The sequence below is a fragment of the Neolamprologus brichardi genome, chromosome 16, assembly GCF_056152115.1.
Source record: "Neolamprologus brichardi isolate AB-2024 chromosome 16, ASM5615211v1, whole genome shotgun sequence".
Classification (NCBI taxonomy): domain Eukaryota; kingdom Metazoa; phylum Chordata; class Actinopteri; order Cichliformes; family Cichlidae; genus Neolamprologus; species Neolamprologus brichardi.
The window spans coordinates 33,755,826-33,781,574 of NC_142119.1; the positions used below are offsets into that span (position 1 = coordinate 33,755,826).

At 41.0% G+C, this 25,749-nt stretch overlaps 1 protein-coding gene across 2 annotated transcripts in view; it reads right to left on the reverse strand.

The window, feature by feature from the left end:
- The window catches only part of fhip1b (FHF complex subunit HOOK interacting protein 1B), a 41,373-nt gene that overhangs the window by 14,900 nt on the left and 724 nt on the right, over nucleotides 1-25,749 (reverse strand). For both annotated transcript variants that reach the window (XM_087852970.1, XM_087852969.1), the window contains exons 2-11: nucleotides 15,846-16,306; nucleotides 12,504-12,908; nucleotides 11,429-11,659; nucleotides 8,227-8,472; nucleotides 7,887-8,054; nucleotides 5,750-5,829; nucleotides 4,201-4,370; nucleotides 2,542-3,924; nucleotides 1,042-1,220; nucleotides 318-480 (exon numbers count right to left, since the gene is read on the reverse strand). In XM_087852970.1, the coding sequence (XP_087709096.1) occupies nucleotides 318-480; nucleotides 1,042-1,220; nucleotides 2,542-3,924; nucleotides 4,201-4,370; nucleotides 5,750-5,829; nucleotides 7,887-8,054; nucleotides 8,227-8,472; nucleotides 11,429-11,659; nucleotides 12,504-12,908; nucleotides 15,846-15,974 (3,154 nt within the window). In that variant the 5' untranslated portion in view covers nucleotides 15,975-16,306. The remainder of the gene's footprint in view (nucleotides 1-317; nucleotides 481-1,041; nucleotides 1,221-2,541; nucleotides 3,925-4,200; nucleotides 4,371-5,749; nucleotides 5,830-7,886; nucleotides 8,055-8,226; nucleotides 8,473-11,428; nucleotides 11,660-12,503; nucleotides 12,909-15,845; nucleotides 16,307-25,749) is intronic.

A 25,749-nucleotide genomic window follows, 5' to 3' on the forward strand; every position in this document is an offset into this window, starting at 1 on the left:
CACTGCACAGCAAAAAGCAAAAAACCCTCAAAAACCTCAAAAAGTACTAATGGTAAGATGTTACGGCACCAATAAATCGCTTCTTCTGCTTTCTAACAGTTTTGTCTTTTTTTCTTTTTTCAATTTATCCTAAATTTTTCCAATTCAAATGTACTTTTATTGGAATTTCGTAGTGTGTTTAAAATATTTTTAAACATCTTTGTTAATTGGTTTTTGGTAAATTATCTGTGATTAACACTTCTCACTAAATTTATGACCAAAGTCATCAAAGCCACGCCTGTATGTGTAAATGTAGCTCTTCCTATTTCTATACTCACCAAGGGAATCAGAGCGGCGCAAAGTAGGAACTGCTGCCGGCGAGTCGCTCCAGTCCACTTTGCTTCGGGCCACCAAGTACTGCTGAGCTTTCCTCAGCATGGCAGGAAAGTCCTCGTGAGATGCGGCAAATGCCTCGATGCGGTTCTTCACAGAACCTAAAACCTGAGGAGAGTTGTGGAAACAAACTTTTTAACTTTTTGATCACCTTTGCTTGATGTTGTTAACCCCTCTCTCACGTGAACTTAACAATTTAAGTTTTATAAAAGGAACAGAGTCTATTGCCTTCAATAAAAGCGACACTCTGAGTGTGAAGTTTGAGAAAAATCCACAAAGTCACTAAAACTGAAACTGTTGAACTTTCTGTGAATGTGCTCGCTGGGTGTGGATGGATCACTCGACTGAAACTGCAGTTATATTCATTCATTTATTGGATTTTTTCATGTCCACTGCAGCAGTGAATTCAAGTATCTGAAAATAAAGAAAATGAATGTGGAAAGAAACTGGATGCAAATATCACTGTGGGCCTGATGCTTTTGGAACCAGAGCGTGCACAGAAGTAAGGTGGGCTGGAAGTGGACAACTATGCCTAAAGGCAGACACCCAAAAACTGTAACCCTTTCAAAGACAAACAAAGAAACTATTCCCTTTCTCTACTATTTTCAGAACAAGGGGAAAGAGGGCACCGAAAACTATTATAAACAACTTCTGCATAGTGCAGCGTACCTGGATTAGTGACTTGACACTGGGCTGGAAGACCATGTTGGTGTTGAGCAGGAAGGAGCGTAGGAGGGGCTGAGGATAGCAGGCCAGCTGGGCCACAATGCCAGTGAGCAGGATGTTGACGTATAACGAGTTTTGGAGCATGTTCTCCAGCTTGGCAAACAGAACTGTCATGAATGGACCTGCACGGAGGAAGAGCGGTGGATCATTGAACAGAAAGATGCTCAACTCTTGTCAGCAGGGAAACTGTAACAGTTTCTCAGAAGTGGGTTTTAACTGCTTGTGATTATACGGTTACAAATCCTTCCACCATCCTTTAACCCTTTAAGACCTACCATAGAACCAAGTCCCCCAGAGCTTATATTATATTTTTACATGCTGTGGAGCCATTTATGGGAGCATTTCAAGTTGCTATACATCAATACAACCATTATAGCCCAGATTTTAATAATGTGTCTGCATTAAGTGCATAGTAATTACATAAATTGCAAAAAAGTGCAATAAACTACAAAAAAATTGAAAATCGTTTTTGTTTTTTAACATATATTTCTAGTTAGAGAAATTTAAGAGGCTTATCCCTCAAAACTGTAAATACAAAAAAGTTGCACAAAATAGTTTCCCACCACAGGAAATTTATTTTGAGTGTCTTCATAGTTTTATTTTTGAAATACACCAATTTTTATAAACTGCAGGAAAAATGAAAATAAATATTATAATGCAAATTTGCAAAAAAGCAGCATATGCATCAAAATAAACTATTTCCAGCAGTGCAATATGAGTCCTAAGCATCCCAGAAACCACACAGAAAGTCATAAAGTCAAACATAACTTTTAAAAACACCAGTATAGGCTCATGAGGGCCTGATGGTAAAAAACTACATTTCCGCGAAAATGACGTCACTTCCGGTTTCGGGCAGGTCATGGCGGACATGCAAAAGTTCGCGCTGACGTCTATTCCAACTAGGAAGTGTTATGAACAGCTGATCGGATCGGCAAAGCGTGTTTCTGGAATATTATGTTTTTGTTGCTGCAAGTGCTTTTTATGCAGTTTTTGCAAAGCTATATGTGGAAGGAAACTGTGACCGAGGACAAGCTGATGGCATAAGATTTAAGTACAACTCCTCCGGTTTCATATGCAAAAAAAATTATTGCGCTAGCTCACGTGGTTGCAGAGCTACCGGGATTTAAAAATAGTTATGCAAAACAGAGCGTGCTGCTCTGACCGGCTTTAAAGGGTTAAATATAGTCAAGAAGAGTTCCCAAGTTTGAGGAATTGATACAGCAGATAGAAATGTTGCTGATTAAAAAGGTGGTAATTACACCATCAACCACATAACTTCAACAGCTGTGCTGTTAGCAGTTATCAACAGCAAGAGCTCAGTGATACAATTCCTGTTACACATCCAACCACTTATTCGATACAGCAGTGTGAGCATGAAAACATGATGACAGCAGTAGACGTATCCACAAACAGATGCAACAATGAAAGAAATCCGTGAGTCACCTGTGTATGGCTGGGAGACAGGTTGGTTCAGTGGTCTGGCAGGACTACAGATGCCCACCGCAGACCCGTCTGCCTTCACGTCACCCGTCAGCTTCCCCTCCAGTGCTGATGACAGCTGCTGTTCTTCTTCCTGCCGCTCAGTGGACAAACTCTCTCTGGCGATTTCCTCCAGCTGACAGGCTGCTTTGCAGCGCTCTTTCACCCGGTCCTCCAGTTCTCTCAGCTCCTGTGTGAACGCCTCGATGCTAATGCCCTGACCGTTGGCATCGCCAGGCAGCTGTGGGTCTCCCGGCGCCTGCTCCAGCAGCTCCTCAATAAGACTCTCTACAGACTGCTGACTGGCTTCTGGAAGATCTGAGGATGCATCGAGTGGGTTTAAGGTTTCACTTGACAGCAGTTTGGTATCAGATGCTGACTGGTTAATGGAGGTCTGAGTAAAAATCTTGCTAGGACAAAGAGATTGTGCATCACTGATGTCACTGTTGCTAAAAATAGACTTTGGGAGAGCAGTGCAGCTTTGCGAGGGGCAGTTAACAAGGGAACCATTTTGGTTGGCGTTTTCATCCAAATACTGCTGATCACCCAAGTCCCGTTTCACTTTCTTCACCTCCAGTCCTCTATCACGACTGTCTGAGCACCCGTCTCCCTGCGCCATCGTTCCATTGTACATAGCCTGGTAGCTAACAGTGATGGCAGATGAGGGGATGTGAGGAGCTGGGGAGGAGATGGGATGAGAAGTGGATAAAGCGGTTGCTGAAGACGAAGAAGGTACGAGAGGAGGGACAGGCTTGGGAGGCAGCTCCTCTCGCTGAAGGCTGCGTTTCTTGGAGCGAGGCGTTAGGCTGATGCAGCTGTTTTTGCCGATCGTAACATCCCACTCTCCGCTGTCCCGCTCAGAGCTACTCCATTCAGACCGCGCTGCTGCCACAATGGCCGCCCTTTGCTGACCGGGAGAAGAGTTATGACTTCCTCCCTGCTGGAAAGAGAAGTGCTCGGGGAACATAGTCATCGGGACATTGGAGGTAGGGGGAAGTGGGGGTGGCGGGGCTGTGTTTGGGGATGGGTTTTCGCCATCGTATGGTGCCGACCAGTCACGACAAGCCCAAGAGCAAAACTCGATGCTCCTCCGAGCGTCCTTAAGATACTCCAGATAACCTGAATCCCAGTCCAGACAATCTGTGTGGGTCTGCTGATGGTGCATCGGGCTGTCAGGAGACATCTGGTGGGAGCTCGAAGAACTGGACTGCAGTGGATCCATGCTAGAGGAGGTAGGAGCACCTCCTGATCCACCTCCACTGCTCTGCTGTCTCATGAAGAAGGACAGGCGGGATGGAGTGCTGGGTCTGGGTGGGGCGGGAGACTCTGTGCTGGGACTATTCAGTACTGCAGGATGACAATATACGGGCAAACAGGAAAACCATGAGTAGAGCCAGGATCTGATATCCCAAATACAATAACATTCCTTACACCAAGAGTTTTCCATGCAAATTTCCTCTGGCTCTACAACTAAAGGTCTTAAGTAAAGTAAGTGACTAGAGGAGCTGCACAACTATTGTGTGCAGTATATTCCACTCAGTAAAAGATTATATTTCAGTTCATATCATTTACAACCACAACTATTAGTGTCAACTGCTCACTTTCCACAAGTGTGTGGCTCACCTTTGCCCCAAAATGGATTTTCCTCATCTCTCTCAGAGGAGGCAGCTGCGTTGAACCGGCAGCACTCTGGGATTAATGACAGGAACTTGTCCGCTGACTTTCCGTATAAGTCAGTCTCCCTGATAGCACGACGCTGACTCAGCATTACGTGAGTACATGGCAGGAGATACCTGAGAGCGAGAGAACACACAGAAGCAACTTTTAGATAAGTTAATCCACATGCACAGGATATAGGTTACCATTCAGGAAGCTTAACAAACTGTGTTGTCATTTGTAACCCTTTAAGACCTACCATAGAACCAAGTCCGCCAGAGCTTATATTATATGTTTACACGCTGTGGAGCCATTTTTGGGAGCATTTCAAGTTGCTATACATCAATACAACCATTATAGCCCAGATTTTAATAATATGTCTGCATTAAGTGCATAGTAATTACATAAATTGCAAAAAAGTGCAATAAACTACAAAAAAATTGAAAATCGTTTTTGTTTTTTTAACATATATTTCTAGTTAGAGAAATTTAAGAGGCTTATCCCTCAAAACTGTAAATACAAAAAAGTTGCACAAAATAGTTTCCCACCACAGGAAATTTATTTTGAGTGTCTTCATAGTTTTATTTTTGAAATACACCAATTTTTATATACTGCAGGAAAAATGAAAATAAATATTATAATGCAAATTTGCAAAAAAGCAGCATATGCATCAAAATAAACTATTTCCAGCAGTGCAATATGAGTCCTAAGCATCCCAGAAACGACACAGAAAGTCATAAAGTCAAAGATAACTTTTAAAAACACCAGTATAGGCTCATGAGGCCCTGATGGTAAAAAAAACTACATTTCCGCGAAAATGACGTCACTTCCGGTTTCGAGCAGGTCATGGCGGACATGCAAAAGTTTGCGCTGACGTCTATTCCAACATAGGAAGTGTTATGAACAGCTGATCAGATCGGCAAAGCGTGTTTCTGGAATATTATGTTTTTGTTGCTGCAAGTGCTTTTTATGCAGTTTTTGCAAAGTTATATGTGGAAGGAAACTGTGACCGAGGACAAGCTGATGGCATAAGATGTAAGTACAACTCCTCTGGTTTCATATGCAAAAAAATTATTGCGCTAGCTCACGTGGTTGCAGAGCTACCGGGATTTAAAAATAGTTACGCAAAACAGAGCGTGCCCGCTCCCACCGGTTTTAAAGGGTTAATTCTACATTTCCATATTTGCCATATTTATCTTGCTGTGACAAACCACCTTAAAACACAGACAGTATGCCCTAATCACAGCCTGCAGGTAATGTGTTAATGGGTGGGGGGGGGGGGGGTGGTCACTGGCAACTTCTGACAGTAGTATGGGAAATGGGAGAAACAGCCATTGGTAGTTCATAAAATCTTTGTAAAAATGGTCAAAAATAACCTTGTCTGTATCATCTCGTGGTAACTGCTGACAGATGGTGTCTTTGCGTCATGACCTTTACTTAATCTAAATGACTGGATGTGTGAAGAAGCCCTTTGGAAGTATAACATTTGGCAAAATGATCCGAAGCGCACACAAACCTGAGTACAAGCTGTAGCATGACGTCTTCACAATTCAAGGACAGGAGAGTCCTGAAGAGGCTTAACGACACCATGCAGAGCTGCAAAACAAGCAGAAAGAAACTAGTTAGAAAACAACCATTTTCTGAGGAGGACATACACAAACGTAGGACACTGATGATTCATAAAAAATATTTTTTGAAATTCCCCCCCTCCAAAAAAAGCCTCAGAATAAATTTCAGAACCCAAACGATATAGGATTTTTAAGCTCAATGCCAATTTTTAGCAATTTAAAAATGTGATATATCGGTTGATATTGTTTCTTTTTAGTTTTTTTGGATTTCCTTTCTACGCTTTTTTTGCTCCACTTGGAAAAGTTGGTATTTGTGTCCCTTTGGTAAACAAACTACGCAACATCAGCACTCATAACGTGGTTGAAATGTACATTTAGGCTACGTTCACTCTGCAGGTCTTGATGCTCAATTCAGATTTTTTGATCAAATCCGATTTTTTTGTCTGCTTGTTCACACTACAAATAAAATGCGACAGCAAACGCGCTCTAGTGTGAACGCTCAAAGCGCAGAAGAAGACGTCACACACAACGCGCTCTGTTTAGACCCAGACCAACAGTATTGTTTGACTGATGGCCCTTAATATAAAGACTTCTGACTTCACGTTTCCCAATTTTTGCTTTAAGTTATTTTGTTATTTACATAATAATGTAAATAACCTAATAATGATCCTTATTGCTGTTTTAGAGGAGCGCTGCTTCAAAGGATAGTTACAGATTTCTGTCAGAATCTGCAGATTATACAGTACAAATAAAATGTTCACGTTTCTCCAACGTTGTCTTCCCAACAGTTTCATCGGATGGCCAGGAAGCGTTCGCGATGTCTTCTTCGGTGCTGATAATTGGCGTCTGTCTTGTGTCAGTGACGTAAAAGACGGATTTAATGCGACATGACCGTTCACACAGCAGTCGCTTTCTAAAACATCGGATATGTATCGGATTCAGTACCACATACGAAAGTGACCCAGATCGGATTTGAAAATATCGGATTTGTGCCGTTCACACTGTCACACCATGATCGGATATGGGTCGCATAGGGTCAAAAAAATCGGATTTGATGCGCTTTCGCCTGCAGTGTGAACGTAGCCTTTGATACCTTATGTTGGCAGCTAATATTGGTTAGACTCCAATAAAATTCTATAACAGCAAAATTGACTATTTTCTTAGCAGTGAACACCAGTCGTTTTAGTCAGCGGTGCTGATGTTTTCCCCCCTCTTTATTTATAAAGTTTTGCACATGTAATTTGACATATCAGGGCCAATACAGCAAGTACCAACCGATATAAAGACATATATCAAAACAAATTAGGCCATTAAGATTCGGATGATAACAATAAAACATAAAAAAGAAAGAAAAAAAAACCAACAACAACCCACACACAGAAAACAACAAAAAAACAAACAAACAAACAAAAAAATAATAATTAAAAAAAAAATCAACTCCCTCCCAAAACCATAACAAAAGGGAACCCTGTGGTACAAAAGTTTAGTGTGTAGTAAGTGTTTTCAATGAGTTAAAGTAAATGATAAAAGGCTGCCACATCTGTGAGAACTTATTAACATTTCCTCTGAGTCTAAATTTTATTTTCTCCATTTTAAAAAAGAACATAACACCCTCCAGCCAACGTGATCGGGCTGGAGGGTGAGGAGCTTTCCAGGACAGCAAAATTCGACGCCGTGCCAGCAGTGAAGTGATGCTGATGTTTTAACACTATTCCTTTTTAACTCCTATTTGGGGGTAACCATCGTTTCCCTTTTTTCAACCGAATGGTTTCCGTCATACTTCAGGTGAATTAATAGATATTTTCCCAACACCACTGCTGTTCCAAAAACACTGATATTTATGCATTTGGAGGGAATTTAAGATAACGTTGAAACATTTTGCTGAGGCTTATTTAACCACTTATAAATAACTGGTAACACAATCCTCAATTGTTGCAGCAGACATGAAGAGATTCAGTTTCCATGTTTATTCTGTATCCTACTCAGTTTCTGCTTTCAACCCACTCACCACCCACTCAGTCGAGTTCAAATGAGGGCCTCAGGGCTCCTTCACAAATATGCACGCACACACACTTGTATACGGACCCTTGAATTGCTGCTAATGCGCGTGAGCAGCGTGTCCAGGATGGTGTCATTGTCATGGCGATGCAGCAGGATGAAGCGCAGGAAAGTTTTGAGGAGGGAAGTTTCCGTTATACTGCGCAGAAAAAGATCAAGGTAGGCTGTGCTGGCGATCATCTCATCCACCGATGACTGCAAACACACACAATTAAAGGTGTCTCAAAACTGCTAAAGATATGCAATATGATAATAGTTATGTGTGCACGGTTAAAAGCAACATTAAGGGAACTTGTTCACCCCCCCTCCCCGACTCGGCTGTTAAAGAAACTGCAGCCTTTCTAACAAAAACAGTCCCCTTTGCTACCTTATGCAGGGCGGGGCCGATGACAGGTACGAGGAAGCCGTTGTGAAGGTAATCCAAAAGCTGTGAGCGGACCAGCGGATGGGCGACCTGCACCACGGCGTTGCAGAACTCGAGCGAGTTCATGAAGAGCACGAGCGACGACACGCCCATCCAGTCCTCCCGCCGAAGGGCGTGCCAGTCATCTCCTCGGACTTCTATCTTCCTCGGCAGAGAGGAATAAAGAGCGCTGAGGCCTGTCGCCAACACCTGAGGAGAGGCAGAGAGGTCACGGACGTTGCTGACTGAGTCACCTCTAGGAGTCAGCAGGTGGCACCTCTCAAATAGTCTATTTTTAAAGGTCTGACTTTTGGAAGTAACAAACAAGAGCTACAAACTACACCAAATTAATGATCGAGGAAATAAGCAGCATTTTCATACAAATATCACCAAGTCACAGCCCGTCCAACCCCTCCCATCAAGACTGTGCTGACTATTATTACTGTCTGCTGCAAATCTCAACTGCTTAAATGAGCAGTTTTTAAATATTTTCATCATAATTCAAATAATTTCAGCATGATGATCCGTACTCCGAGTCCTACTGTTACCAAAAAAAGGTTTAAACGAGTGCCTCCCCAGCACATGCAGACACAGTGGATTCACAGGCTAGCTAAAAGCCCCTCATGTATCTTAGCCTTTTAATAACAGCTGATGACTTTTATAAAAATCCAATATTTATTGCTGCTGCCGTGCACATATAGGATAGAGAGAAACCTGAACCCGTTAGGCTGACAAAACAGATGAAGCAAACTTCCTCAAAAAGAGCTGTGCACGGACACCAAGGGAGACGGAGCAAAGACGGGATGTTCTCTGTACTCTGCTTACAAAGTGAGAAAGACTACAATTGTTCCTGTTGTCTAAGATTGTTGAACTAGATCCAAAACTGTCAAAGCAAAGCTGATTATGATGCGTGTGAGTATGCACAGACAGGAAATAGCCAGACTCGGGCAGAGAGGAGCGATTGGTCATTAACGCCACCTCCACTGGATCTTTCAGCTGTAACTAGGTCAGACTGAAGCTGCTGGAAGGAAGATGAGCAGAAAATAGCTGAGTTAGCACCAGAGTATAGAGACCTGAGAGGGAGGGGGGCGGGGGACTACTGACCACAGTGCTGTATACAGACATCAGGCAACACTCGCTCTTATAAGGCAGTGTGAAAGCTTAAACATTGCTCTGGGACCAGATTCAGTTAAAGCTGGATCCTGACCAACTCTTGTTCATACATTCAAATATATGCAGACACATGTTCCCATCACAGAACTGTTAAGCAAATTAAACTAATATCTTTAAATATGCACCTCAGACTGCATTAAGTATAACACGGCTCTTTAATTACATCTAGTGGCAGCTAAAAGAAATGACAAAAACAAGGCAGACAGGCTTTACTTCAAAGCGGAATAAACTTTCCACCTTCAAGTTATGATTGTGTTTCCAAACGGAAGAAAAGGAAAAAAGAAATCACAGTTCAAAAATGATAAAATATCTTTCCTTTGTTTTCATCTTTCTTTTAGGTCTCCTGCTTAAAGAACAAACAGTTATTACTAAAGGGCGCTTCTAAACTCACTGGGGGAGAACTGCATCAGTAAGGAAACCGCATTTCACACAAGGTTTCTTAACCCTTTAAGACCTACCATAGAACCAAGTCCGCCAGAGCTTATATTATATTTTTACATGTTGTGGAGCCATTTTTGGGAGCATTTCAAGTTGCTATACATCAATACAACCATTATAGCCCAAATTTTAATAATATGTCTGCATTAAGTGCACAGTAATTACATAAGTTGCAAAAAAGTGCAATAAACTACAAAAAAATTGAAAATTGCTTTTGTTTTTTTAACATATATTTCTAGTTAGAGAAATTTAAGAGGCTTATCCCTCAAAACTGTAAATACAAAAAAGTTGCACAAAATAGTTTCCCACCACAGGAAATTTATTTTGAGTGTCTTCATAGTTTTATTTTTGAAATACACCAATTTTTATATACTGCAGGAAAAACGAAAATAAATATTATAATGCAAATTTGCAAAAAAAGCAGCATGTGCATCAAAATAAACTATTTCCAGCAGTGCAATATGAGTCCTAAGCATCCCAGAAACGACACAGAAAGTCATAAAGTCAAATATAACTTTTAAAAACACCAGTATAGGCTCATTAGGCCTTGATGGTAAAAAACTACATTTCCGCGAAAATGACGTCACTTCCGGTTTCGGGCAGGTCATGGCGGACATGCGATAGTTCGCGCTGATGTCTATTCCAACATAGGAAGTGTTATGAACAGCTGATCAGATCAGCAAAGCGTGTTTCTGGAATATTATGTTTGTGTTGCTGCAAGCACATTTTATGCAGTTTTTGCAAAGCTATATGTGGAAGGAAACTGTGACCGAGGACAAGCTGATGGCATAAGATGTAAGTACAACTCCTCCGGTTTCATATGCAAAAAAATTATTGCGCTAGCTTACGTGGTTGCAGAGCTACCGGGATTTAAAAATAGTTACGCAAAACAGAGCATGCCCGCTCCAACCGGTTTTAAAGGGTTAAGCTGTCTTATAATAATAATAATAATAATGGATAATAACACCAGTAGGCGGTAGGGTAAAGTGTCTTGCCCAAGGACACAACAACCAGGACAGAGAGCCCGGGGATCGAACCAGCGACCTTCCGGTTACAGATACGCTTCCCAAGCCCCTGAACTTCTTTATCACTAAACAATAAAGTTTCTCCTAAAAACTGCAAACATGTGATGTTGGGTGAGTTTCTGGGTTTTTTTTTTTTAAATAGGAAGCCTCGAGTTGAGACACAGTTGATAGGATGTAGATAAGGATGAATGGTCTGTCAGAGTGCATAGTCATCTCCTTCTCCTTCCATTATCGCACACCATCACTAATGCATCAGAATCAGACAGCCTGCACGCAAACACACACTTCTCTCTTTTTTAGAAGCAGTGAGGGAAATTAAGTCAAGATCCAACTCTTATAATCTGTCCTTAACCATCACATCAATAAAGAATGGGTCATATTCACCATATACTATATGGTCTTTAGACTCAGAGGTTTTAATTTGAGTCTGGCTTTGACCATACTTCTATCAATCACAAGCCAAATTAGCATTATTATGGTAAAACTGAAAAAAGAGAGAATGAAGAGCGACTCAAAAGCTCCTCACTCACCGGACAAAAGTAGGAGTTCTCAGCGATGTATCGTGCAACAGCCTCGTGACTGGCTGACGCCGCCATAACCAGCAGTAGTGCATCTCGCGCCTGCTGTCCAATGGCTCCATCTCGGTGGATGAATGGCACCAGCAGGGAAAAGATCAGCAGGTTGGTCGAGCCCTGCTGGGCTGGTGCAGCCCGGAACAACATCTCTAGGACCACCGGCTGTCGGGCCATTGACACACAGATCTGATGGAGGAAAAAAGACACAAGAGTCATGAAACGCTGTTGAAAAATCTACTTTGGAAGTTAGTTATTATTCCAACTTTAGCACAGAAATGAATCACTAATCACTACAAAAGGTTTCCTTTTATATGAAAACAGCAGGTCAGTGCCTCTTTCTGGGGAGTTAAAAACATTTCAGGGAACACCATCAATTATATTACTATTTATTTATGCACCACATTCACCTGGCTTTTGAAGTGGAACCCCTGCAATTAAATGGTACGTCTCCTGATCAATCAGTAACCTGAGCTGGACTATATTCAGCTAACTTTATTGTTTGGGGGAGAAAAACGCCACAGCATGTGATGCTCTCATTTGTTGGTTTCTCAATCAATTGCTGCATGAAAAAGATATCAATCAAATTACATTTTAAGATAATAAAATCTAGCAAACAGCATGCAAACAGTAAATGCAGCAGAAGCAACAGCAAATGAAAAATTACTATAACTTCTATCTTTCTCGGCAGAGAGGAATAAAGAGCGCTCAGGCCTGTCGCCAACACCTGAGGAGAGGCAGAGGTCACAGACGATGCTGACTGAGTCACCTCCAGGAAGCCAACAGCAAATGAAAAATTACTATAATTCAAATTGTCAGATTTTATGAAGAGCCACAGCTCAGCTAAGGTTTTTAATACAACAGCCAATTTTTCCAGCCTTCAATTCTCAGTCATCTCACATCCATTCAATTTTAACACAAAAAATAAACCAAAACTTGTGTGTCATTTGTGGGATGTCTACTATCTGTGAAATATATTTTGTTTATAGTGACTGCATACACACACTGGAAAAGACTGTAGGTTTGTAAGTACCTGGTTAAGCAACAATACCAGGCTGTTCTCCAGAGCTGAAGGACAGCCAAGTTCTGGGTCAGCACAAGCTCCCAGGAGCCTAAGAAGGGGGTGGAGAATGGCTGTGTGCTGGAGCAGGGGCTGCTGGGACTGACCGATAAGCATCTCAAACAGTTTGAGCAGTGCACCCTGGCTGTCTGGGTCCAAGCCACGGCGAAGGTGCCACTGAACCAGCCTCTCCAGGATATTCTCTGTGACCACAAGCTCCAGTATGGGCCCCATAGGTGGCACGCTGGTGCCGCTCTCTGAGCTCTCAGCAGGACGCTCCTCTGCCAACAAACATAACATCTGGTCGGTGTTGTTTCTCACTGCCGTGAGGTCATCGCTGGAGGATGAAGTCTCGTGCTGCTCCAACACCCAAGATATCTGAGAAAAGAAAGTAAGGAGTGTGTTGTAGTTTCATCGCTTTATCCAGTGGGCTTAAAGAAGTGTTTGAGGTCCATGCTAACAGGACCAGCACAAACACTAGAACTGTAATGGCACGTGTGGGTATTTGTTTATGTAACACAACACATAGAACTGAATGTTATTCCACATTACAATGTTTCCTCAAGTCATGCAATTCTGCTTCCATGTAACTGGTTCATCCTTTAGTCCGAGAGGAAGAAATTCCCTTAAGGCTCTCCCAAGATATCGAGTCCATTAGCACAAACAGACAGGCAACCCTTAAACTTAATATCTCCAGCCATGGCTATTACTGACAACGAGGCATACAGGCAGATAAAACAGTTAAAATACAACAGTGCAACACAACTTATTTTGTAAGATATAAAACGGCCTGTATTTGTACAGCGCTTCACGGTGAGAATATGTGGTCAAAAGTGTGTGAGAGCAAAATGATAAGCAGAAGTTTAATTGGTCAGCATCACTACAGCAAGAATGAATGTGCAGATCTGGGCCCATGTTGAACAGATAAGAGCTGCAGATACTAGATAACAAGTCACAAACTACATTTAGGTGCACTTCTGTGGCTCTGTTGCAATGCATTTGCAACATATCCACTTATGGCTGGTGTCTGCTTCTTCTACAGTGGATTATAAATGCATTTCTCCATTATGACAACCGATCCTTTCAAAGAAAAACTCACTGACAGGATCCGACCTGTATATAGCTTTAGTGAGTCTCGCCAAAGAAGGAGCGGGTTTGCAAAGTGCACACGCCCTGCAATCCCTGGGAAAAACAGAAAGTAGATAATTTCTCAGACATCTTTTGTTGCCTCAGATTAGTTTCAACCGTCGGGCAGTGACAGACCTGTGTAACCTATAAACGTTCAGTAGGTAACTGGACATCAGCCAGCTAGTTTACTTCTCTCACTGACACAGTGAAGATGTGAACTTTCACACATTGTGTGAACACATAATCATTCACTAGAACAAAGACAAAGCCTTCAAATCACACCAAAAAGAAAAAAGATTAAAAGTAGAAAATTTGAACTATCACAATAAATTGGATTTATTATAATCAGTGTTGGGAAGGTTACTTTTAAAATGTATTCCATTACAGATTACAGAATACATGCCCCAAAATGTATTCTGTAACGTATTCCGTTACGTTACTCAATGAGAGTAACGTATTCTGAATACTTTGGATTACTTAATATATTATCATGCTGTTTACAACTACATGAATGTACTATTGCTGTGATTTATTACTGTTACTGAAGGTCCGCGGCTCCAAACCGTAGTAAAGGGACCTCTGACTAATACGGTGGGTTCTGTGTCGGCTCGTAGCTGAAAACTAGCTTTACTTTGTTGTCTGGGTCAACTTTGCTAGCGAGAGACAGAGAGAGGCGTTGAAAGGCTGCTCCAACAGAACTTATTGTTTTTGGAGGAAAACACGAACACGGTGTACAGTCGAGTCTTAATAGCTTACTTACAGCTGGGCTCGTCAGGCTCTCTTCTTGGCTGCAGTGGTTATTATTATATTTACATGCTTCCAGCTCCCGTTTTTGCTCGATGACAGCTCGTACTTTTCCTTTTTCTCCCTCCCTCGCTCACAGACACATAACGGGTATGGCAGTCCATTCTCCCTGCAGCACGGACTACACTGCCCATGATGCTACATTCTTTAGAGCTATACCTGTAGCATTCTGCCTGTTAGCTTAGCACAACAACAACAAAAAGGCCTCTCTCACCCAGGAAACACGCAGAGAGAGTCACCCTGTAATCATGGCAACCGTAACGCTGCCGCCTGGAACAACAGAACGTAGCTGTCAAACAAAACCCAAACAGTCCTGACCCGCCACAATATGAAACAGGGAAGTACCGCCGTGTAATCCATTTATTTCAACAAAGTAACTGTATTCTAAATACCACCTTTTTAAATGGTAACTGTAACGGAATACAGTTACTCATATTTTGTATTTTAAATACGTAACGGCGGTACATGTATTCCGTTACTCCCCAACACTGATTATAATTAACTCACCTGTGAGAGAGAGAACGTTACTTAGGCGCTGAAGAAAATTTTAAAAAGCAGTTTTTAACTTTGATTCTGTTTTGTGGCTGACAAAATTATTGTTTAATTTTGATTTCAGCTTTTCTTGAGTTTTCACTCTGGGTAGGAAAAATAATTTGCCTCAAATTGTGAAAATGGGACAATCTTTGTGCAAAATTAACTTTTATGTGTTGGTTCAAACACTGATGCTGTAACATGAAGATAACATTTTTAATTTAAAAAAAAAAAATCAGTACCTATATAGACCACTGTGGGCAGGGCAGGAACATCGAGCAATTTTTATTATTTATTATTTTGAAGCCACAAAAAGTCGATCAGTAAGCAGTAAGGCTGCTCAAATATAGCAAAAATCATCATCTCAATCCCCAATATAGTTTCGTCTCAATTACTTAACATGGTTATTAACTAACTTAAAAAATGTCTTTTTAAAGGTTATTTATTTGGAATTTAAATACAATTGATAATAAACACAGGGTCATCTGGTAAAGCGTTAAGCAGAAAGTATTTTTGACTGCAAAGCCCATCTTGCAAGAGCAACTGGTGCATTGCCTCCACTTTGGTATCTCTCCAGAGGCAGACGGGCAAAAACAGCCCCAGAGTCATTTGGGGACCTGCAATGCAGCCACGGCTCAAGCAGCGGAGAGCTAAAGACAGCGTTTGCCAACTTTTAGTAATTCTTCCATGGGTTACACGTGCCTTTTACTTTTTTAAGATGGATTGATCAAGAGATGGGTCCAAGCTTTTAGGGAGGGGTAAAAACATACCAGTATAAAGGAAAGACAAGAAACAAGAGCTTTGGAAAGAAAAGAAACAGAAAAAAAAACTGTGTGTGTGTTTTAAGCTCACCTGTCTCCAGTGGTTTTCAAACACCATGAGACAGGTCTCTGGGTCTGCAGTGCAGGGGCTGGAAGGGGCGGCGCTCCGGCTCGACCGACTCCCAGAAGCCCGTGGGTTTAACCTGCTCAGCCAGCTCATAGTGAAACCAGCTTAAAGCAGACCAAAGGTCACTAAAACTCAATGACGTTGAGTCTAACAGAAGGCAAAGGAAATTATATGGAAAAACAAAAGGAAAACAAGAAGTGGGAGAGAGGAAGTGCAAAAAGAAGGGAAGAAAGGGAAGGGAAAGTGTATCACAACAGAGAAGAGGAGAAGGAGGTCGGCTGTGCAGGCTGTCAATCCCGCTCAGTGTACATCTAGGAAAAGCCTGCTGCTGCTGCAGAAACTTTGTGACCCTGTCCTCCTCGTAGACCCTGTCATCCAGTCTGAAGCCAACACCACTCCATAGCCGGTCAGGACTGGCAGTCTCTCTGTGTGAACAAAAAAACAAACAAACCCAAAAACAAAACATTAACATCATATAAACCTGGAATAATAACAGCTTCAATCACAAACTTGCTATTACTAAAAGATCTCATTGCATTTCTCTTAATGTGGACTTGAAACATGACAGAATAACCTCTAGATTAGAGTGGGAAGTATGTATGTAAGGCAACATGGATTTCCATGCCTCACTCGCTGTGGCTCGGGAGGCAGCGTCCATGGCAGTGAGCTACCCCAGGACCCCACAGATCTTTCAAGAAAGCCAATATACATTCAGAGGAATGACTTCAGGTGGACATTGTTGATAAAATACAGATTTATAAACGACATTATGCATATGGCGAAAACTACAAATCACCTTTCAATGGGATCATATCAGCCATGATGTCATTGAGTGGTCAGACCACACATATTACTCTTAAATAAGAATAAATAAAAGCACAGCAATAATCTGAAATGTCATTAATGGTTTTGCCCAGTTACACTGAGGTTGAAAAGGTGAGTAGCTCATGGTTGGTGCCAAGCTGTTGCATGTGAAGCGTGTAACATTTTGTGGAGAAGTTTAGAAAATTATCGCAATGGAAGAAAACGGTAAAAGAATTAACAGTTTCAGAAAACAAGTTTTAACTACACACCATTTCTATCAGTAACATTTCTGCAGTATCATACTGAAAACGTTGATGTTTTATCACACAAGTTTAATCCTCATAACACCTGCATGGACTGAGCTCATAGAGGAAGGGAAAAGAAATGTTTTTGCTTTCCTTCATTTTCTATTACATCAAAATGCTTTAAAAAATGTCCATGTTATGAAAGGACTGTGCAGTATCAGTAGCTGCTGTGTCCACTTCACTCAAGAACATCTAATGCGATTATATACATATACTATATTCCCAAAAGTATTTTGTCATCGGTCTTCACACCCATATGAACTTGAACCCATTCTTAATCGACAGGTGTTAATATGTCATCTGCCCACCATTTATAGCTGTGACAGCTTCAACTCTTGTTGAAGCTGTTGATATGTTACAGTGGTGAAAAACCCAGGATTGGGGCATTGGGCCAGCCAGGGGAGGTGCTGACCCAAATGGTGGCCGAGTTCGTGCCTACCTCTGCACCCGTACCCACTTCTTGGGTGGGAGCGCCTGCACCTGTTCCTGTTCCACGGAGGAGGGCGGATGAGCAACCTCCACTTACACCACCTGCTCATGCATCTTCTCGGCCTGAGCCGATGGACAGCATGCGGGAGACAGCGTGCTCACCCGGAGCCGGAGGCTGTCTCTATTAGAAGCGAGTGTGAAAACGACAACTGTAATAAAGTGCGCTGAAAAATGCGAATATGTGGTCGGGTCTGCTATACATATGCTACAGTGTGCTTATTTGACCATTCTTACAGAATAAAAGTTGTGAGGTCAGACACTGATGTTGGACAATAGGGCCTGGCTCAGTCTCTGCTCTAATTCATCCCAAAGGTGTTCTTTTGGGTCGAGTTCAGGTTTTTGTGCAGATCAGTCAAGTTCTTCCACACCGCTCATTTAATTCTTTATCGACCTTGCTTTGTGCACTGCGATGCAGTCATGTAGGAACAGGAAGGACCCATCCCCAAATGTTCCAAAGTTGGGAGCATGAAATTGTCCAAAATGTTTTAAATAAGTAAAATTTATTTATATAGCACATTTCACAGATAAAAATCACAAAGTGCTTTACAATAAGATCAGACATACAAGTTAAAATTAATTAAAAGCCTGTTTGTATAAAAATGTCTTCAGCTGCTTTTTAAAGGAGTCAGTAGAGTCTAGACAGCGTAAAGACAACAGCAGAGAGTTCCACAGCCTCAGTGCCTGAAAAGCTCGATCCCCACGTGTTTTAAACCCAGTACGTGGGACCACCAGTAGCCTCTGACCTGAAGACCTAAGTGCTCGGGATGAAGCATGAGGTTTCAACAGGTCAGAGATATACTGGGGAGCTTCACCGTGCAGAGCTCTAAAAGTTACAACTAAAATTTTAAAATGAACCCTAAAATTTACAGGCAACCAATGAAGAGAAGCCAAAACTGGAGTAATGTGTGACCTCTTGTTTGTACCAGTTAAAAGTCTTGCCGCTGCCTTCTGTACAGACTGAAGGCGATCCAGAGCAGATTTGTTGAGACACGTAAAAAGACTGTTACAATAATCCAAACGAGAAGAGATAAAAGCACGAATCATCTCAACTTCTGCCTTTGACACCAGTAGTCTGAGTTTAGAAATGTTTCTTAGATGATAAAAACAGTTCCGGACAAGTTGTTTAGAGTGTTTCTCAAGAGACATTGAACTGTCAAATATAACACCTAAGTTTCTGAGACTCGACTGAAATGAAGGGTCTAAAAAACTGATATGCTGCCTAATTTCTTGGTATGCAAAACATCAAGAGTTCCTTTTACTGGAAGTAAAGGGGGTGAAAAACATTCCCACGCCATAATGCCCCCGTCCGCCAAACTATACATTTGACACAAAGCAGTCAGACAAGTACCGTATTATTCGGGCTATAAGGCGCACTTAACATTCTTTAATTTTCTCAAAAACCCACAGTGCGCCTTATAATCCGATGCGCCTTATGTATTAATTCTGGTTGTGCTTACTAGCCTTGAACCGATTTTATGTGCTCAAATTAAGTTTAACATCTGGGCATCCATGAAAACAGAATTTATTACATTTAACGGAGTTAGAAGTTAGCAGGAAGCTAGCGGAAGTTAGCTCGCTAGTTTCGCTAGTTACCTAAGCATGATATAGCATGTTCTGACTGAGAGATTTCTGAAACTAATTCAAACGTACAGCTCTGCTATCACTTCCAACATAAATGAAGACAGAAAACTAAACAGCAGTGACATTTGTAGAGCTACTGAAGTTGGACTACCTGGTATATAATGATGTGTTACGTGATCGCTAGCGACACAGCTATGTTAGCATAACATTAGCACAGTGAAGCTGGAGGATGAACGCTAACTTTTTTCCGCTCGATAAAAGTTAAGGTGAGGGTTCCCGATGGTCAGGGACAAATGCAATCGCATGGCAGGATGCTGTAAACGGACCAAACCTCAGTCAGGAGAACAACTGAGATAATTCACAATACAAGGTTAGTTATTAATATACTGCAACAACATGGGAATAGAGCAGCTGCAAGAGAATTCAACACTAATGAATCAATAGTACGGAAGTGGAGGAAGGAAGACGAATGAGTTGAGTAAAGTTTGACTTATCTGACTGTTTTGTTTCGCTTAATGCGCCTTACAATCCGGTGCACCTTATGTATGAAAACAGACCCGTTCATCGACGGTGCGCCTTATGGTCTGAAAAATACGGTACCGTTTTCCTGGCAACCACCAAACTCACTCATCCACTAGACTGCCAGATGGAGAAGCATGATTCGTCACGCTATTTTCTTCCCTCTGTGGTAGCAATTCTGCTTAATTTGTTAAATCCCTTATCAATATCCTTAATCTAAATGTCATTCTGCTCTCTTAAGTCATCCAATAGACAGAAACCCTTTCTGTGCTTTTACGTGCATGCAAGTAATCAGGTTGTGCTGTATTCGGTTTCCTCAACTGGTTAAGAACAAGAGGTTGAATGGTATAAAATGCACTCCGCCAGTAAGTGGGATATTTGATATTTTCCTTCAGCGCCATCAGAATTTAATAGCTCCAAAAATATCTGCCAGGAAGTAGTGCACTTAGTGAGTTATTGTAAGGATTAGTGAGAAATAACTGAACAGATGGTTAATGATGGATTTTGCTGCTGGAAGGGAGGGGGGAGGGGGATGTTTGTTCTTTTACTGTTGTGCAAACCTACAGTGCAGAACTTTTGGCTCTCAGACTTAAAGTGTAAATATCAACACTATTGACTCTTGCATATACAGCGCTGTGCAAATGACTTGACCCACCCCTCATTTTTTTCCATTTTGCTTAGAAAATGAAAGACCGTGTTTGGCATTACAACCTTTATTCGTCAAGATAGCCTGAACCCTCCTGGGCAACTCTTGCATGATTTCTTCAAGTTATCTTCAGCAATAGTCTTCCAGGCTTCTAGAAGTGCATTCAAGCTTTTCTTTGAGTGCCTTTTAATTAGATCTCTGTCAAGATGATCCCGCATTGCTTGAGAGATGTTGAGGTAGACTCTGGAGGGGTCAGTCCATGACTGATAGTTTTCCATTGTGCGTTTTTCTACCCAGGTATGCTTTTACTGCATTAGCATTGTGTTCGGGATCACTGTTGTGCTGAAAAACAAGTCATTGCCAATCACACACAGTCCCAAACCATGCCAGAGCCTCCACTGTGTTTTACAGATGTCTGTAGACCATTACTACGGATTCATACTAATATTTATGCTTATGATAGTATCAATATAAGGACTCCCAAATGTCAGCATACTATCAACTGCAATCACCATTAAAAAAATGTTCTGGGTTTTGTTTTTATATGTGAGCAAAAATATCACTGTTGTAAATTTCCTTGAAACATTGTTATATAATATTGAGACTACATTGAGCACCCCTAACAACAATTTGACCAAAACCTCCAAATTTGGATTCATCGCTCCATCAGATCTGTTGCCATGCATTTTCAGTCCAGTTCTTGTGTAATTGATATACCTTAGTGTTCTCTCCCCCTTTCCCTTCCTTAGGAATAACTTCTTGACAGCCACCCTTCCACTGAGACCATTTCTGATGAGGCTTCAGCAAACAGTAGACGCATCAACTGAAGTGCCAGATGCATCGCTCAGGTCCTGTTTTAGATCTTTGGATGCCCCCACCCCCTCCACCACCATTTTTAATGACTCACTGTTCATTTTCTGCAGATAGTTAAGCTGTTCCTCCAGATGTCCAGTGCATTTCACACATTTACCAAGCCGACATACGCTAAGTTTTCAACTAATAGCTCTTCTGAAATCTCCTTGTTGGTGCAAAACATGCTAAACCTGTTGAACTGTGTTATCATTGGCACTTTTCATAGATTCAAAGAAATAAAGAAATGGGAACAGATTATGTGTTTATGTTACAAGCTGCTAGTAATAAAGTGCCTAAAGACTAGAGATGGCACGATACCACTTTTTAATGTCCGATACCGATTCCGATATCAGAAATTTGGATATCTGCCGATACCGATATGAATCCGATAAAGCGTATTTTGTAATCAATAAAACTGGGGTTTTTTTTAATAAATATCTTGCTGCATTTTGTATAAGTTCATATTTAAGTTTTAAAAAACAAGCGACCGAAGCTATTCTGTTATACCTGTATGCAAAAGATACACTCCACCCAAAACATTTTATAGTTCAGCAACACTGATCGGTCTAATAAATTTAAACCTACACCATCCTCCCTATTCTGGTATTTTAAAGAGTACTTAGTAGAAATATTAAGCAACCTAACTAATAGGGTTGCCAACTCCCAGCAAAAATATTAGTCGATGTAATCAACTTTAATTTAATGCAAGTGTAAAACAAATGCACAGAAATCAATTATTTTTCTACAATAATTAAATAGATTCAACATCTTTCTTCAACAGAATTGCAGACTGCACAGATGGTACCTTCCCAAAGGAAAAAGTACTATAGCTTATTAGGGTGCATATTAGACTTATTAGTTACTATATACAATAACGGATTTCTATACATTTAATCGGATGACCACTTTTGTTGTAAGATTCAGATAATTATTTATTCAAAGTTTTTAAATGACATAACAAAGAAAAATATTTCTTTGTGCCCCCCTCTCCCTGTTAATGTGAAGACCCGCCCCTGCACAGTTACCAGCTGTCAGCTGCTTAGAAAAGGATCCTGGTGTTATTTGTCTCTCAGAAACAGTTCATAACTTCCCTTCAACTCATTCATGTCACCTAAAAGGTAAACCTGTTTCTCCATCACCTGTTCAGCTCTGATGACTCAGTAAGGACATCGCCTGGTTTCATCTGCATGTTTCCCTCTCACCACATAACCAAACCGACATCATGACCAGCAGCTTTACAGCTGTGGCTCCAGCAAACATCAGCTGATACTAGAAATTAATATTAAATACATTCTAACAACAGCTGATCAAGCTTAAACGTGCTGCTGTTGTTTATCCGCTGGTCTCCTCTTTCTAGCGCAAAGGCGATAAACAAACAAGAAAGACGGGACTTGTGGCAGAAAAGCCGATCAGCTGATCATTGATCAGTTTCATGTTTGAAGTAATAACAGGAGAGGAAGGGGGAGTGAATGAGAGAAGTAGATGCAACTGCGCAGCAAAGAGAATAACTCCAGCTTTGTGTCTATTTTTTAATTCTAGCTGAATTACGGGACAAATCGCTTCCTTTTCACCTCAATATGGAACTCTGATGGCCAGTCCAGCTGTGGCTCAATATATCAGTTGTTAAGCTTAACGTGGAAATACTATGCAAACATTCAGGGATGAACTTACACACTTGCTTTACTTCTCTGGGATAGTTTTTGCCAAGATGAAATGCTGCGGTTAGGAAGCATGTAGCGAGGCTCCAAATGCTCCAACAGACCGCCGACAGGTCTTGCAGACAACAGCCGCTCTATCACGTGACACATACTGCTCCGATGCGCCGAGCTGGGTTACGCCAAGTAGCGCGTTTTGTAAGGTGATTGTGTAATACTTCGACTCAAATTACATTTTTTTATTTCTCTCCGATATCCGATCCAATAATTTAAGTCAGTATCGGACCGATACATAATATCGGATCTGTCCATCTCTACTAAAGACACAATTTTATCCCACCCACCCCCCCCCCCATTGTTTTTGATGTGTAACACTAGTTTATCCTTTGAGTTAAGTGCTTTGTTTAATCCTTGAATGGTCTGGACTGAAAAAAGGTGAAAAAGCAGCCAAAGTCCAAAGAAAGACTTCAAAAGATCTTAAGAAACTCTGACTCCTTGGAAGCAAAATGTAAAGAAATGAATCCTGGCTCAAGACGTTTGCACAGTATTGTATGTATTTCGTATGGATAACATCCCTTAGGCTTGATAAGTTGGTAAGTTCACTTTAACTGAGATACATAAATGTTAAAGTAGATTTCAAACCTTTGTTATTGTGGCCACATGATGTGAACCAACATCACATGAACTGGACTTGGATCACACGCAAGTAAGAGGTCTACCAACGTCATGCTCAACTTCCCTAAATCAATAAGGCTCAAATGCTTCTCTTTTTTTTCCTTCGCTCCCCTGATACAGAGTATTTACACACAAACAACAATGGAAAAGATGGGTTACTATAGTCCACACTTTTTAATGACTCGCTGTTCCTTAACATCTGATTCAAACTTAATGACACTGCTTGAAAACTGCTTCAAATGCATAAATTCATAACGAGGATAAAAATAAGATGATTATCTTACCCTGAATGACGTTTAAGGTAACTGCTGATGCAGCTGCTGTGCACCAGCATTTCAAAACTTTCTGACCCCGATGTGCAGGAAGTAGAAAATACAGTATATGGCCATTCAGCTTTAGTTTTATTTCAGGTCACACACAATCATAAAATGTTTCAAAGTTCAACTAGACATTCCACTGGAGGGAGGCTGCCTTGATAAAGAGAAGTATTTGTCAAAGCTTAGTCATGAAGAACACCAAAGCAGTCTTGACTGCTACAGTCTCATAATGCAAAGTCTAAAGGTCAAGACCTATTTTATACTAACTAAAAGTATTTATGTGAAAAACTTAGAGCCACCCCTGCCTTAACCAGAAATTCTCCACGTCCACTCATATCCACGAGGACTGATGATAGTTACTGGTAACATCTGTGACACAAGCAGTGAGCAATCATAGACAAGACATGATGACTTAAGGATGTCAGCGGCAACACAACAGTGCTTTTTGTTGGTTTAAGTACCAGTGGTTCTGTAGGTGGTGTATGTGCCAAGACAGCAATTCATCTGGAACTGAAAAGGGCGGCATACACCTACAAGTGTTTTTCTCCATCCTTACATGTTGAAGAAGAAGAGGAAGGATGTCAAAGAGTCATAAACAATATAAAATGTGGCCAAAATTAAGCCAATATGGGAGGCCTTAAAAATGCATTCTATCTGAAGGCCACCAGATGGCGATAGCTGTGGTTGAACAAAAGACTTCCAGTCCCGTAAAAGACTACACGAAAACGGCTTTCTGTCTCAACCTCTGTAAACACTTTGCTGATGAGTTTATGGGGTCAGTTACACATTTAAGGTAAAATAAAGTCTTGGTCATATCGTATTTCAAAGATGGAGGCCTGTCCATGACACAAAACTGCACACTCACTAGCTAATGACTTGTGACTGACAAGTTGTTAGCCACACAATTTCACAGTCAGACCAGCCCTTCCTCATCATCTGGGTTTTTTGGGGGTTTTTTTGTCTTTTTGCAACCAAGGTGACAATGGCAGAAACACTCATCTTGAATCTTTAAAACAAACACTGAGGTTATGTTGTAGTAGCTGCGATGATCGACTTGCATAAGGTTGTAATAAACTTGAGTGACATGACAGCTGGAACAGGGTTTTATTGAACAAAAAAAGAAAATGATTAGTCATTGTTTATAAACTTTCCCTGCAGTGTACTAACTAGTTAACAACTTACAATTAAACCACTGCTTGACTCTTCCTCATCAGCAGCTCAGCTATGATGCACACTCGTGCCTCTGCCACTGCTTTTTCTGCAAAAAGCATCAATGCATATCAGAAAAACATGTATCCTATATCTTTAACTGTGACAGGCAGATATTATTAAATCAATACATGAATCAGGCTGTAGAAACAAAAGAATACTTTCAGTCTGCAACCACCAGCATTTTTTCTGTATAAGAAAATAATATATGAATGTGATTTTCCTTTGCATAATCCAAAGCTTTTCTAACAGTGCAGACGTGAACTAATAAGACACCCGGAGGAGCGTATGCTTATTTTCTAATACCGATTCATCTGTTTTTTTAATCACATATTTCCTGCCCCAATGTGGCACACTCATATTGACTCCTCTCTAGATCAAATTGAAATAATCATCCAACACTGAAGCTATAGCACCGGTAAATGTTCACATCTGGGAAGCTGAATCGAGCAGAATCTGGTACATTTTGCTTGAAAATGACCCAAAACGCTAAAAACTGAAGTCGTTACAGATGCTCTTCTCTTTATCTGAAAACCGCAATTGTATTCTTACTCTTGGAAGGCTGAAAGATGTGTCTGAAAATAGTTACACGTTAACTTTCTGTTAAGATGGTGAAATTATTATCTAAACCCAGTGAATAAAGATAAGCAAGAGTGTACGTTCTCAAACAGACAAAGGCTTTTCTATTCAACCATGATTTAATCTGTTGATGTGATATGCATATATGTGGCTTATTCGAGATCGGTGATCTACTAGTTATTCTGGGCACAGAAGTGACAGATTATTAGAGTTGTGTAGTTATAATTCCAAAGTCTA